We start from the raw sequence: 14,938 nt of genomic DNA on the forward strand, positions 1-14,938 counted from the left end.
CCATTTGTGGGCAGGTGCTCAACGTGTCTAGAAAGTCTAGACTAACATTAATTTCCTTTTCCTTTGTATATTGGATTCTAGAGTGAAGACTATTGAGGTGACATAGAAAAGTGTCTAGTGTGTCTGGGAAATGAGATCAAATAGAAAAAATATAGACCAAATAACCATCTGAGGCACATTAGAAAAAATATCCAGAATCTAAAAAAAAAATAATACAATCTTAGCACCACTTTCAAGTCCCGCTTAAAATAGCTGTCCTTATCTGTTCCACTAAAGACAAATTCCCTTCCTTCCCAGTTCCAGGTGTATATAGAGAGCTCCTTGTTCCTTTAAGTTAGCTTACTATGGACAGACAGTAAGATCAGCTACTATCTGAATGGAATAACATAAAAAATACATCTACAGTCATAACTATGGTCAATCTGGCCCTGCAGACCATGCTATGAATACAGCTCACAGCATCAATTGGAAAAAAGACCATCATGCTCCATCATAGTAAATTTAGAAGAGAAAGACTGTTTTTAGACTCTGCTACTACTCTTAACCCAAATATGGGGAAACACTAATACTTTGAGATCCCAGTTTACATCCTAGGCCATCAACTGATGTCCACAGAGGACACCTCACCTAGTTAAGACTCTTTTGTAATTGCTAACAATGTCTCTAAGTGAGATGAAATATTGGAAGCATTAAATACGCTTTTTAATAATTTCCTAGTGCTGTTTCACTCCATTAAACATTTATCATGAACAATTGTAGTAATCTGCATAGATAACAATTATTTAAAATAATTATTAATTAAAAAACAACAACTTATAAACAATTAATATTGACACTTTCCAAAACTTGGACATTGGCATACGGTTTGATCAGTTCAGGTTAGGCCAATTTTGTAATGTTTCACATATTGAAAGGAAAAGATGATTGAACCGATCAGACTGCATGCCAATATCCAAGTTTTGGGAAGTGATCACTATTAATTGTTCCTAAGTTTTTTTTTTTAAATTAATAATTATTTTAAATAATTTTTATCTATGGAACTTACAACTGTTCCTTTGAACTCTAATAGTGTAATATCATGTACTTCAGCTATGACCAAGACAAAAGCTAACATATGCATGATTTATGATTCATCTTTTGAATGTAGTTAAAAGTCTATCCCCCTGATGATGCCCATGTAACGCTGGATGAAACATATCGGAATTTTTGAATAAATTCTGTATAATTTTTGTTACATACATAAACTGTGCAAGTATATGTAAAAAAGGTGGTGGGTGGTGAGGTAATTGGTGTAATATTGAGAAGGATGTCGACCAGCAGAACTAGGATTCCATTGTATACATGTTTGATCTGACCACATGTTAAATTTATCCCCTTCAAATCCCAGGCGGATTTGAAGGGGATAAATTTAAAAATATTGGAAAAGGTGACAAAAATGATATTAGGACTGTATAATGTTAATTATGAGCATATGGACTGCAAAATTTGGTAAATAGAAGGAGAGGTGATATGACAGATATTTAAACTGTTAGGAGCAGTTACAAGGTTGACAGTGTGGAGTTCTTTCATATGGTAGAACAAAGTGAAGGTGTGAGATAAGAGATATGCCTGGATACAAATAGAAGTAATGAACAGGAAGATGAGTAAGGGCTTTTTTGCATGGAGGGTGGTTGGACCATGGAATGCACTACCTGATAGGATAGTAAATGCAGTGTCCATGAAGGTTGTGAATAATAATAATAATAATAGTTTAATTAATAAATACAACAGGAGGAAATTTTTATTGTTATGTAAAATACAAAACCACATGGAGTGTGGCATCCTGAGGAGAATTTTAATTTCCAAAAATAATTTACTCTAAATATAACAAACATATAAAAAATGTATATATACATATGAGAGGAAATTTAATACAGGAATGATTTTCGATAATCATGCAGCAGCGGAGTCGTATCCTATATAAGCACCATTTTGATGGCAGTGGTTAATTAAACGACTCCAATAAGGATCCTAAAAAATAATTTTTAAGATGAGCAAAATTATTTTACTATATTGTAATAATCATAATAATATATTCTATATAAACATTCACATTTAAACAGAATAAATATGGAGAAAAATGTCTGCACTATCTAATTAATATAATTTTTATCTTGTAGTATCTTATCAGATACAACAAGATAAAATAGCATAGCAACCCCCTCCCCCCACACACACCTTTCTATTTTATTTTTTATTTTTTTTTTTTAATAAGCTGCAAATTCAGTCTCTAAAGCAAGGTTTCTGAAATATCCAACTTTTTGACTTCCTTTCTGCAGTGTATACTAATATGCTTAAGAGATACTTTCACAAATAGGACTGTCATGTCAATGTTATATGCCTTCTAGTGATTTCTGACTTTGTTCTTGTAAACATACAGTATGTTCTCCATCTCACTTGATCTCCTGTCTCTTCTTTCTGCATATACAATTTCATAGTGGTAAGTTCTTTTACACTGTTCATCCAACTCATATGTTGTCTTTCTCTCCTCATTCCCTCAACTTTCTCTAATATAACTTTTTTCCAATGATTCATTTGCAAGATTATTATGTCCAAAGTATAATGCATAACAGAAGCTAAGATATTTTTATTAGGAGAGAATAATATGAGCTATTTTGTTGGGTACAATGAGTGTGAAATGTATTTGTCATGAAAGGTGAAAGATTTACTAGAAGAAAGCCAGACTGGTATGCAGATATGTAGGAAATGTTTTGAAAGTCAATAGTAGTTGTGTGGGCAGTAAAGCATGATAGTAGATGGAAAATATTGAAAAATATAATATAAGTGTTAGCGAGATCATAATGAAAGTGCAGTGGTAAAGAAGGTCAGGAGAATGAAGATGATATAAAAGAACAGAGTACAAAACATGAGTTCAAATGATTGTTGAAATGTTATTCAAGTGGCACAGCAAAAAAGAGAAAGAAAGTAAAAAGAAGTGCGAGATGATGAAAAGAAATTCATGACAAAGCAAGAAAGGGAAAATAAGGATAAAATTTTTTATGGTAATTCTAGGACCAAGTGCATACATAACAAGTATGTGATAAATCTGGTTTCCATCATACAAGGTAGAGTTAAAAGGGGGAAACAGTGTTAGTGGTTTTGAAGCAGTAAGTGTGAGATAGAGATGAATAGAATGAAATACTTTGTTGGATGTTACTAGAGACCTGGTAATGTAGAGGTAGTGACTAGGTGGTATGAAAATTAATATCAGTATGGTTATCAGGATGTAAAGATGTAATGTGAAAGTGCTCATTTTTTTGAACAGGCACTAATGACTTAAGAGTGAAAAGTATAGTATCAAAGAAGATATGAAAAAATTAACAGAAGAGAGGAAATACTATAAATCTGTTTGCCATTCTGTGCAAGATTCTCTACAATTGATCATATCCATATTATTAACCAAGTAATAGAAAAACTAAATGAATATCATTGTTCTGCATATTTAGTGTTTGTAGATTTTGGAAAAGTCTTTGATTCTTTATATTAGCCAGAAATAATATGCAACTTAAAACAGGTTATCCAAGCAAAGTATATCAGATTATTAAGAAATATATATTTCAACTAAATAGTCAATACAAAATTAGAATATCAGGGAAAGTAATTTGGCAGAAGGAGAGAGAGAGAGAGAGGGGCAAGAAAATTTGATACTCAAATTGTTTTCTGCTGCATTATAAGAAGTCTTTTAGAATGCCTCATGGAAAAACAAATTTATGTTTTGCAGATGTCACTGTTCTCTTAGCAAAAACTAAAGTAGTGACTCAGGAAATGCTAAATGACTATGACAAAGAAAGCAGGAAAAAAGATTTAAAAATTAATATAAATAAAATTTAGTTGATGATCCAAGAGAATGTGAATGCGTGTGTAGACAAAAAGGGAAGGGCAAAACAGTTAGATTTGAAAAAGGTTCTGGGATGAGTAAGGAGAAAAAGAAATGGTTTGAGGAAAGTATGGAGAGGTCACATCTAACAAGGGATATTAGTGAAACTTGTTATAGATCAATCCAGGAATGAGCCATTATGTTTGTATATGAATGCTAGAAGTATCAGAAACAAGGGAAAGGAAATGGTTCCATTAATTGAGTTTGTTCATCCAAAAATTATTGGATATGACGATGGAAGGATATGATGCATTTTGTGTAGCACTCTGCCTCCCTTTTTATCCTTTCTGTCTGCACAAAATGCATCATTTTACTGATGATAGTAAAAAAGTTATGTCAATATAATAATAATTATTATTATTTGACACCTCCAGGGAGTCCACCTGCTCTACAACTCCATCTCCACCCAAGGTAGAGATGCAAGGGGAAAATGTGCTAGTGGTTTTGAGGCAGTGTAGTGTGAGATAGAAGTGAACAGAATGAAATACTTCATTGGATGTTGCTATAGACCATAATGTGGAAGAAAGTGACCAGGAAATGTATAGGCAAATTAGGCCAAGCAAATGGGAAAAGGGTAATCATTGAGTGATTTTAATTATGGAAATATAGATTGGGATGATGAGATAGCAACTGGAAGTAAAGAAAACGAGTTTGAGTTTTTGAGAGACAACTATCTCAGGCAGTATGTAAAAGTGGACACACGAGGATTGGGTCTCAGATTTGATCATCTCATCAGAGGATGCTATTATAAATGAGGTGTCAAATCTCACTCCAGCTGGCAAAAGTGACCAAGAAGTGATTGTTTGGCATCCTGGGTGGGTGCCAGCTATATGAGGGAGGAGTTATATTATGTGGAACTACAAGATTGGTGATTATAAGAGACTCAGGAGACAGCTTTGAGTGGAAAGAGATCAATGTTGCTTGAGTGATATTCCAGAACTATCTGGCAAAATCGATGTCTAAATGTATTCCAAAGTTTAGAAGGTTAAATAAGAGAGGTGTGAAATGGATGAATGAAGAGATTAAGCATGCAATACAGAAAAAAAAGGAATTATAGAGGCAACATAAAAGGAGTGGTAATAATCAATTCCATAAGGAATACAAAGAACAGCCAAGCAGGATGACTCGGTTTGTAAGGGTAGCAAAAATTCAGTATGAGCAGCAGTTAACTAATGAAGTAAAAAAAATCCTACTAGGGAGTTCTTTCAATATGTAGAAAGCAAAAATAAAAATGATTATGGTAGGATGGCATTGAATGTAGAAAATGGGGACAGCTGCGATATTTAATGAGCAGTTCATAAAGGTCTTTCATCCTTGTGAATATGACATCATGGTGAGTTTGAGATGAGAGTAGTAGATGAGGAGGAGGAGGGAGTGATGTGAGTGAGCAAAAATTATATGGGTAATGAAGCAAACTTGATATTAATAACACTACTTTGTTGGACTTGATATCTCTGCCCAGGAATATTTGTTTAAGATGAGGAGTCTTACACTAGGTCAAGATCCAAAGGAGCAGAAGGAAGGCAAGAGTGTATCACTTCATAAAGGAGGTGACAGAATTCAAGCATCAAATTATGGGTCGGTCTGTATGTCAGGTGTTGTAGCTAAAGTGTTGGAAAGGCTAGTGAGAATCAGGATCCAGAATTGAGTTGACAACAATGGATCTTGGATAAACAGCATGGATTTACTAATCGGAGGTCATGTTTTAGTAATGTAGTTACTTATTACAAAAAGGCGACAGCATCACTGGATGTGGGAGATGGATGCACAGTAGTATACTTAGATTTTGCAAAGGTTTTGATTAGGGCAGCTGGGTGCATATGAACCCTTTGTGCAAACTTTAAAAAACTTCCCCCCTTGAAAGTCAGTGAAAGTAATTAAAAAATGAAACATTTTTATAATTATCATCATCATCATCATCATGCATATCAAGGATTTAGGCCTAGCATGGCCTGTTCCGGCCTTAGAAGTCATCGTTAAATCGTGTAAGAGGACGTCCTAGTTTTCTTTTTCCTAATGGCTTATACTTTAAGGCTTGTTTTGGTAATCTTTCTGTTTTCATTCTTTGAACGTGTTCCATCCAAAATATGTTTATATTTTTTAATTTTTTCTATTGCTGGTTCTTGGTTTAATTCTTTCATAATATCTTCGTTTCTTTTGTGATCAAATAGCGTACAGTTTTTCTCATAAACTTCATTTCTGCTGTTGTTAATCTTTGTTTGTCTTTTGTTTTATTGTCCAGATTTTGCTTCCATACATTAAGACTGGTAGGGCTAATGTATTGTATACTTTTTAGTCTGGTTTGTTTTTTGAACTAGGTTTGGTTTATATATAGATTTAATTACATCTGTTATTTTTAAATATTTTGCAATTTTTACATTTATATCTTTTTCATTTTCATATGTGATCATGCATCCTAGGTAATTAAATGAATTCACCTGTTCTAAGATCTTGTTATTTATTACTATTTTAGTTCTTGCTGGATCTTGTCCTTTAAAGGCCATAGTTTTTGATTTTTCTGTTGATATTATCATACCATAATCTTTGGATATCTCATTTAGATCTAAAATAGCTTTCTGTAGTTTATCTTCAGAATTTGTAATTATTATTTGGTCATCGGCAAAGAGGAGAGTGTTTAAGTTCACAGTAGGAGAAAGTTTAATACCTTAATGGAAATTTTTATTCCATTTTATTATTATTTCATTTAAGTAGATATTAAAAAGAGTTGCCGAGAGGGGACATCCCTGTCGGACCCCTTGGTTTATCTCTCTCGTATATGATAACTCATGATTTAATCTTATTTGTATTCGATTATTTTCATATATACTTGTGATAGCTTTTAGGATATTATTTGGTATTTGTCTTTCTTTTAATATGTCAAATAATATGTTTCTTTTAACTTTGTCAAATGCTTTTTCAAAGTCAATAAATGCAATATGTGTTACTAAATTGTATTCTCTTCTTTTCTCTATTATTAATTTTAGGCAAAAGGCCAGGTCTATACATGATCATCCTTTTCTAAATCCATTCCGTACTTCTAAAATAAAGTTTGCGGAATATTTCATTAGTTTGCTATTTAAGATTCTGCTATATATTTTGTAACAGGAATTTAGTATACTGATACCTCTATAGTTTTTAGGGTCATCTCTATTATCTTTTTTACATTCTATTGGAGAGATACCAGTTGAATAAATTTTATTTAAAAATAATAAGAGTCTTTCTTTGAATCTAGTTCCTGCATATAATTTTATAATTATAATATATATTTATTTCAGTAATAAATACAAGAGTAATCACACAAAAGAAAACAAGGAAATCACATAAGAAAAGTAGAGTATATAATAATATGTATAACAAAATAATTTTGGATCATATATACATAAGAAAAACATCATCATCAAATTCCTGCCATGTACCCTCAAGGAGGCGTACAGGATATGATAGTACTACATGAAAAATTTACATCATTACTAACTGCCTATCTACAATGGGTGCTTGGGAGAAGGGGGATGACATCAGGTAACAGTAAGTCCAGTGGAGTCTGGAGGGGATAATGATAGGTATCGAAACAGTGACATTTTTATGCTTTATACTAATGCCAGGAGTATCTGGAATAAAGGAGATGAATTGGTGGTGTTGATAGCATCAGCATGGCCAAAGAATAATCTTTATATGCATCAGATAACAATCTTGTTTTTTCTTTATGGTCAGAGCATCTACACTCATCTGACCAACCCCCCTCCTTTATCCAGACTTGGGACTGGCATGAGCTCCTAAGGATTCCATGGCAGCTTTTTGCTTTCCTTCCTGGCAAATCAGAATTAACTTACAGCAGATTATTCAGTGCCTTAAAGGGCTTACGTTCATCATTAGATCCAGAAACATTAATGGTTGACTTCGAGAAAGCAACTATCAACGTTTTTTCTAACATATTTACATCAACAACTACAACAGGTTGTTTATTACATATGGTAAAAAATCTATATCGCAAAATTGTTGCCATTGATTTCAAGTTATGCTATCAAACAGATGCTGAATTCAACATGAAAATTAAACGCTTCACAGCATTAACATTTTTTCCAATGAGCGATGTTACTGATGGATTTGTTGAATTGATGATCCGCAGCAAAAAATTAATTATTTATGCAGCATCTCTTTTAATTTGCACAATTTTTAAATGATTTCATTATGTTATGTATCTTTGACATTCACCTTAATAAAAATTGGCCTTTTTAATTAATTTATAATACCTTTATCATCCATTGATTATTTACAAAAATTAATGCAAAATATCTTATGGCGAAAATGTTGCAGCGAATTTTCTAGTCACGACCCATAGCAGTCTCCTCTATCTGTTTGTAGAATTTTCCTTGCCAAATGAAATAGCCTGAGTTCATGGTGAACTGAAACATGGCTGAGATATCAAGAAGAAATATGTTTTGGATGAAGTCTAAGGTATCTTTGAGTGAGACATTGGTGAATAAGGAGGCCAGGAGAACGCAGAAGATTGCCGTTACTTGCGTTCTCCTGGCTGACATAAAAACTCAGCCCACTTTCAAGCCAGTATAGAAAACCTCACACTCCAACACATGCAGACATAACAGTCAATTTTTATTCAGTTTGCACTGGGGGAGGGGGGGGAGCATGACTAAAACTCTAGGCCCATCTCCTGTTACCTTTATTCAGCATCATTTGCTCAGTGTTAATGCCTATGTGCACATATCATTGTTATTTTGTGATTCCTGATGATGCAATGTAACAGTGCCAAAATATAGGAAGGTATTGATTAAAGTTTTTTCGTTAATATTCTAGTATATGTAGTCCTTCCTTAAAAAATTAAAAGCTACGTTACCTTCTTATCATCTATATTTATTGCTCTTCTTTATTATTAATTTTTTTTTTTGACACCTAGCTAAAATACTCTTTGCTGATTTTGTTTTTGTTAACACTAATTTTACTACAGTAATTGTAATAATAGTAGATTACTATAGTGACTTACCATTTCTGACCTTCAAAACAATGACCTTTGCATGGCAACCAACTTCTTGTATAGCATCATGTAACTGTACTTCAGTTATCCTTCCTCCCTTCCAAATTGCCTTCCTGATGTGGTTAGATAAATGGCAGATTACTGTATTATCACTGTCTAGATAATACAGTAATCTGTATTATCACTGCCCTCACTTGATGAGTCCTTGGGAGGACATTCTACTCTACTGCACACAACAATCACTCACTGCTTCCACTATTTACTTAATCACCACAAGTATTTTTGACAAAATATTTGTGGTGAAATTCACCACAAATATTTTGTCAAAAATATAATAATCCAAAAAGACTTCCTATGAGATGCGGCAATTCTTCTTACAACAACACAATAAAAAGAAAAAAAAATTCCAAAAGAATGAAAAAGCAGATTGAATATCAAAAACAAACTATTTTAACACAGAGGAAAGGATCTTTGAAACAATTACTAAATATCTACAAAAAATATTTAACTACATGCACCACTCAGTGAAGGGAAAGTTTGGTAGAAAGTGTTTCCAAATGATTAGAAATTAAATTGAATTTGCCAAAAATATATATCCTTGTTTAATCCTTTATCAAAGTGTAAGCAAACACCATTTCTGTATTTAATATCTCGCAACTAGACAACTTATATACAGAGGCTGATGTCTTCACATCAATTGCTTAATTCCCATAATACAAAGCATACTTTCTTTCAGAAGGGTATTATATAATTTTGTCACAAGTTTAATTTACCTTCTAATCAAGTGTAATCTCTGATTCATATTATTTTAATAATAAGGTGATACACCTTTTCACTACTTAGTATCTCTTATCGGTCTGGCTACCATTGATGTGGTTCTCCACAGATTTAAGGCCTGAAGTTTGATCACTGCATTCCATTAGATGTCAGCTTATGGTATAGCTTCTGCTGACATAGTCTTTATCGACACCTTTTGGCAGTGGCGTATTTAGGTATTTCCTGCCCCTAAGCCCGCCAAAAATGCCGCCCCCATATTTAATGAACATGTTGATTTACATGCATAACCTATTTATATTGTAAATTCGTAATATAAATATATATATCGGTCTGTATAGTTATGCAGAATCTGATTACATGCCAATAAGCTTACAGACTAAACTTACGATGAGAAAAAGAAAAATATTTCTCTACTTGTGAGTAGATGCGGCATATAAAGAACATGTTATAATTACAAAAATGAGAGCAAGGAAATTTCCACCATCCCTCAAAATTTGCTGCTCTAGGCCTGGGTCTATACAGCCTATACCTAAATACACCACTGCCCTTTGGAGGATGCTTTTGTCCAGGAGATGAGTGATTCTGCTTGGTGGTAAGGTTTGCTTATCAATGAGTGGAACCACCTCTGTGAATCTTGGAATCATTTGGGAGTTAATGAGTTGAAATGATCCCTCATGTTACTCACTGAGGTTAGAGTGATCTGAGGAATTGCCTAGTTTTGGAGATGACTCTTAACTTATAGTGATCCTTCCCATAATGCACAGCATTATAACCATCCAAAGGGGAGAAACATTATTATTATTATCTGAGACCTCCAGGGAGCCAAGGACTCATCGAGGGAAGCTATAAATCACCCAAACCAGCTATCATACTTTCCCTTAAATTTATTCACACTAGATGCACTTAATACCCCTAAGGGCAAATTATTCCACTCACTCACTGCTCTCTGGAAGAAAAACCTGGCTCTTACCCCTTTCTTGACTGTGAACAAACTTAACTTCCATGGATGCCCCCATGTTTTCTCCCCACCTTTCACAGAACAAAAAATTTCATCAGTTGAAATCCTATAACATCCATTCAAAAGTTTATAGACCTCTATCATATCACCCCTCTTTCTCCTGTTAACCAGAGTCTGCAATCCACATAAGCGCAATCTGTCCTCATAATCTAAATCCCATAATCCAGATATAATCTTAGTAACTCTTCTTTGCACCCTTTCCACAGCTTCTTTATCCTCTTGGAACTCGAGAGACCATATCTGCACACAGTAATCCAAGAGTGTTCTTATCAATGCCTTATAAAGAGGCAAAATGACTTCTATATCCTTATATGTCAAGGTTCACTTCAACATAACAATTATCCTCTGAGTTGTATTTGCAACTTTTGCTATGTGACCTTTGAACTTTACATTCTTATCCACCAATACACAAGATCCCTTGCCTCTTCAGTTTCTTGTAGAATAACCCACATAACTTTACACCTGCTAACATTAAATTGATAGCCATTTTCGTTTGCCCAAATTTCCAGTCTATTCAAATCATTTTGAAATTGCTGAATATCAGTAGCATTCCTGATTGCCCTGTCTATCTTCACATCATGTTGGAAGTTTTTTCCCCACTTGGTTAGACTATAATAAATTAGTTTAATCCTTTATCCAAGTGTAAGCAAACAAAGTTTGCACCTGAAGTATCTTCAGGACCGAGGCAACTTGTGGTAAAAGTGGACCAAGCTCTCATCACTCCTTGTCTTAGTATCTCCTTGCGGACATGTATAATGCTATGCATCAAGGGAAGGGCCACTACCCAGACTGGTTTTGACCTTTATTGAGGTCTCGTCAGTGGGAGCCAGATCCAGAAGTGGTGATACTAAGGTGGAAGCAATGGAGAAGTCATATTTACCTATACAAGTTCCCAAAAGGTGTCTCACTTTATTATTAAATTATTCTGGATTTAGAGAAAGATGTTGGAAGTTTTTTCCCACTTGGTTAGACTATAATAAATTAGTTTAATCTTTTATTGAAGTGTAAGCAAACAAAGTTTGCACCTGAAGTATCTTCAGGACTGAGGCAACTCGTGGTAAAGGTGGACCAAGCTCTCATCACTCCTTGTCTTAGTATCTTCCATAATAAAAGCACATCTCCCTGTAGACATGTATAATGTTATGCATTAAGGGAAGGGCCACTACCACTTCATCACTTCTGGGTCTGGCTCCCATTGACGAGACCTCAATAGAGGTCGAAACCAGTCTGGGTGATGGCCCTTCCCTTAATGCATAGCATTATATATGTCCACAAGGAGATGTGCTTTGTATTATGGGAGATACTAAGATAAGGAGTGATAAGAGCTTGGTCCACCTTTACCATGAGTTGCCTCAGTCCTTCAGGTGCAAACTTTGTTTGCTTACACTTGGATAAAGGATTAACCTAAATTTATTATCTTCACATCGTCAGTAAATAATTGCACATCTGATGATAGACCCTGCCTGATGTCATTAATGTATAGATTGAACAATAATGGCCCCAAGTACTGAACCCTAAGGTACACACTGGTTATCTTAAATTTGGAAGATTCACACCCACTGTATACCACTTTTTGATATATGTCTGTCAACCATCCCCTGATCCAAGTGAAGAGATAATATTCCAATCCCATATTCTCCAGTTTTTGCAACAGCCTTTAATGTGGTATCCTATCAAATGCTTTATTAAAATCCAACATTATCACGTATCCATTCCCTTTATCTAACTCGGCCGTAACATTGTTAAAAAATATGAGCAAATTGCTAAAACATGACCTTCTTTTAGTAAACCCATTCTGTTCCTTGCAGAGTATAGCATGTTTGTCTACCCATTTCTATATACGAGTTCTTACCAAATCTTTCTCTAAAATCTTCAGTACCACACCACAGATACTTATAGGTTGGTAGTTAGACACATCAGTTTTTGCACTACCCTTGTATGATGGAACTATCATACATTCCTTCCATTCCTGTGGAATCATTCCTAAGCTGAGACTCAAGTTATACAAATGTGTGAAAGGCAGAGCCAATTCGGCTGAACATTCCTTTAGCAAACAGGCAGATATTCCATCTGTCCCTATTGACAAATTCTTATCCAGGTTATGCAACTGCTCTTCAACCTCATTTTCATGAACCTCTAATGCTTCATCCAATGTAGCAGTAGCACTGTGCACCATGCTACACACACACCTGATTGATATATCTTAGCAAAGTGGGCACTCATTAACTGAACAATCTCCTTAGCTTCCGACACTCTAGTACTATCTGCATTCAATAGTTATTCTTCCACATTCATTCTTTCTTTCACTTGTGGCATAATGATAAAATTCTTTTGGATTGCCTTTAGCTTGCATGGCCAATTTCTTTTCATACTTTTTTTTTTTTTTTACTTTCCTCACAATACTCGTTACTTTTCTGCCCTGAGCTTTATATATTTCATAACTCATCTCACTCTTATTCTCACGATATTCTTTCCACATCATCTTCTTCTTTTGGATCTCTTACTTAATAAGGTTGCACATCTATTTCACTCCCAAAGTATTTATTCTTCGAACATTGGGGATACATTGAGATACAGCCTCATTCAAGCACTTTTTCAAAGATTCCCTTGCATTGCTGACATTTTTCCATTCAGTAACTGATACTATGGGACCAAAGATAGCATTCTCCTAAGTTGATCATAATTTCCAGCTTTGTAGTTCAACATGTAACCTGCTTTAATCGGAGCTTCAATACAAGTAGATACTTCCCAAAGAAGTACAGCATGATCACTGTCACCAACTGGTGGTAAAATAGCCATATTCTTGCCAGAGATCCCTTCTGACGCTATAAGCAATTCCAACACTCTTTGACCGTGAGTTCCTTCTTTCACATACTGCTTGAGAAAGTTGTCTCACAACAATTCAATAAATTCCTCTTCTTTCTTATCATAAGAATTCTCTTCTACCCAATTTTGAAGAGAATCGATAACATGGATTATCGAGCCTCCATACGTCACATCTCTTACCACTCTGTTCCTGATTACTCACCTGCATCTCTCACTCTTTCTCCCCTAACACTTTATCTCTGTGTTCCCCTACTTACCTGCCATCCTGGCATCACTCTATCCCTGGTTTCAGCACTCTTTCACATTCATCTCATTCTCTCTCTCTCCGACTGTTTCTATTCTCTTCTTTTCTATTATTCTCATAACTCTCTCTCATTCGCTCTCTTCTAATGTTTCTATTATCTCCTCTTCTATCATTCCCATAACTCTTTCTCACTCCTACTCTGATTTGCCTTGCCTAATCTCATCCTTCATACTTCTCATTCATTCCAGAGACATTTTACCTTCTCTTTCGGCTCATCTCTCTCTCTCTCTCTCTCTCTGCATGTTAGCCACTCTTGCTCGCCATTCATCCTCCGAATTAAGACCATCTCCAAAAACTTCACAATCATTCAAAATTTCCACACTCCCCACTCTTATTTTTTCATTCATATTTCACTCATTATTCTCACCCTCTATCACACTACTCTTCTCTCTCTATAGGTTGAATTCTCCTGTCCCTGATAGAATGAGTTTGGTTATAGTATCTCTAACTCACTAAGCTCTTCCCATTGCCTACATTTTGTTCATTCATTGATTAGTGAGAATATTTTGTGCTTAATGAAAAGCAACTGATATTTCAAGGAACAATATGGAATCTGCAGAAATGTTACTTTAATTGAAAGTGTATTTGAAACTGCTCAATTAAATGTATCCCTCTCTGTGCTGTATTTGATCACTTCTTAAATATTAAACTGGAACTTATTTAAGTTAAGGGATATTACATCCCATATTGTTTCATACCCGAATAAGAAACTCAAAGAGTTTCATGCCGAATATAGTAAATATATAAAGTTCGGCGAGTCCAAGCATAAGCAAATACCTGAATAGCATTACAACTGACCCTTTAGGGAGTGTAACACTGAGGCAACTCATGGTAAGGGTGGAGCAAGCTCCGATCACTATTCTTGATATTTTCCCAATTATGTTGCCGAATTGAAGCCTTTGGCTCTTCATATAATTAATAATAATTTATTAGGACACCTTCTTGGCAATTCTCATAGTAGGGTAATGTAAGTTCTGTTTGCTACAAACTTGGTATTTCTAGGTCTACCTACTCACTGATGAGACCTCAATAAAGGTTGAAACCGGTCTGGGTAGTGTCCTTCTCTCACTCATAATGTAAAACAGTAATACAGCTCCCAGGAGCTGG

General features: G+C 34.7%; 1 protein-coding gene across 1 annotated transcript in view; it reads right to left on the reverse strand.

Annotated features, from left to right (window-relative positions):
* Nucleotides 1–1,781: 1,781 nt before the first annotated feature.
* The window catches only part of LOC150109826 (RNA helicase Mov10l1-like), a 422,682-nt gene continuing 409,525 nt past the window's right edge, over nt 1,782–14,938 (reverse strand). The window contains exon 14 of the mRNA XM_090414598.1: nt 1,782–2,010. Coding sequence (XP_090270724.1) covers nt 1,933–2,010 — 78 coding nt within the window. The 3' untranslated portion in view covers nt 1,782–1,932. The remainder of the gene's footprint in view (nt 2,011–14,938) is intronic.

The sequence above is a fragment of the Typopeltis vanoorti genome, chromosome 1 (assembly GCF_054136105.1).
Source record: "Typopeltis vanoorti isolate ZY-2024b chromosome 1, IOZ_Tvanoo_1.0, whole genome shotgun sequence".
NCBI lineage: Eukaryota > Metazoa > Arthropoda > Arachnida > Uropygi > Thelyphonidae > Typopeltis > Typopeltis vanoorti.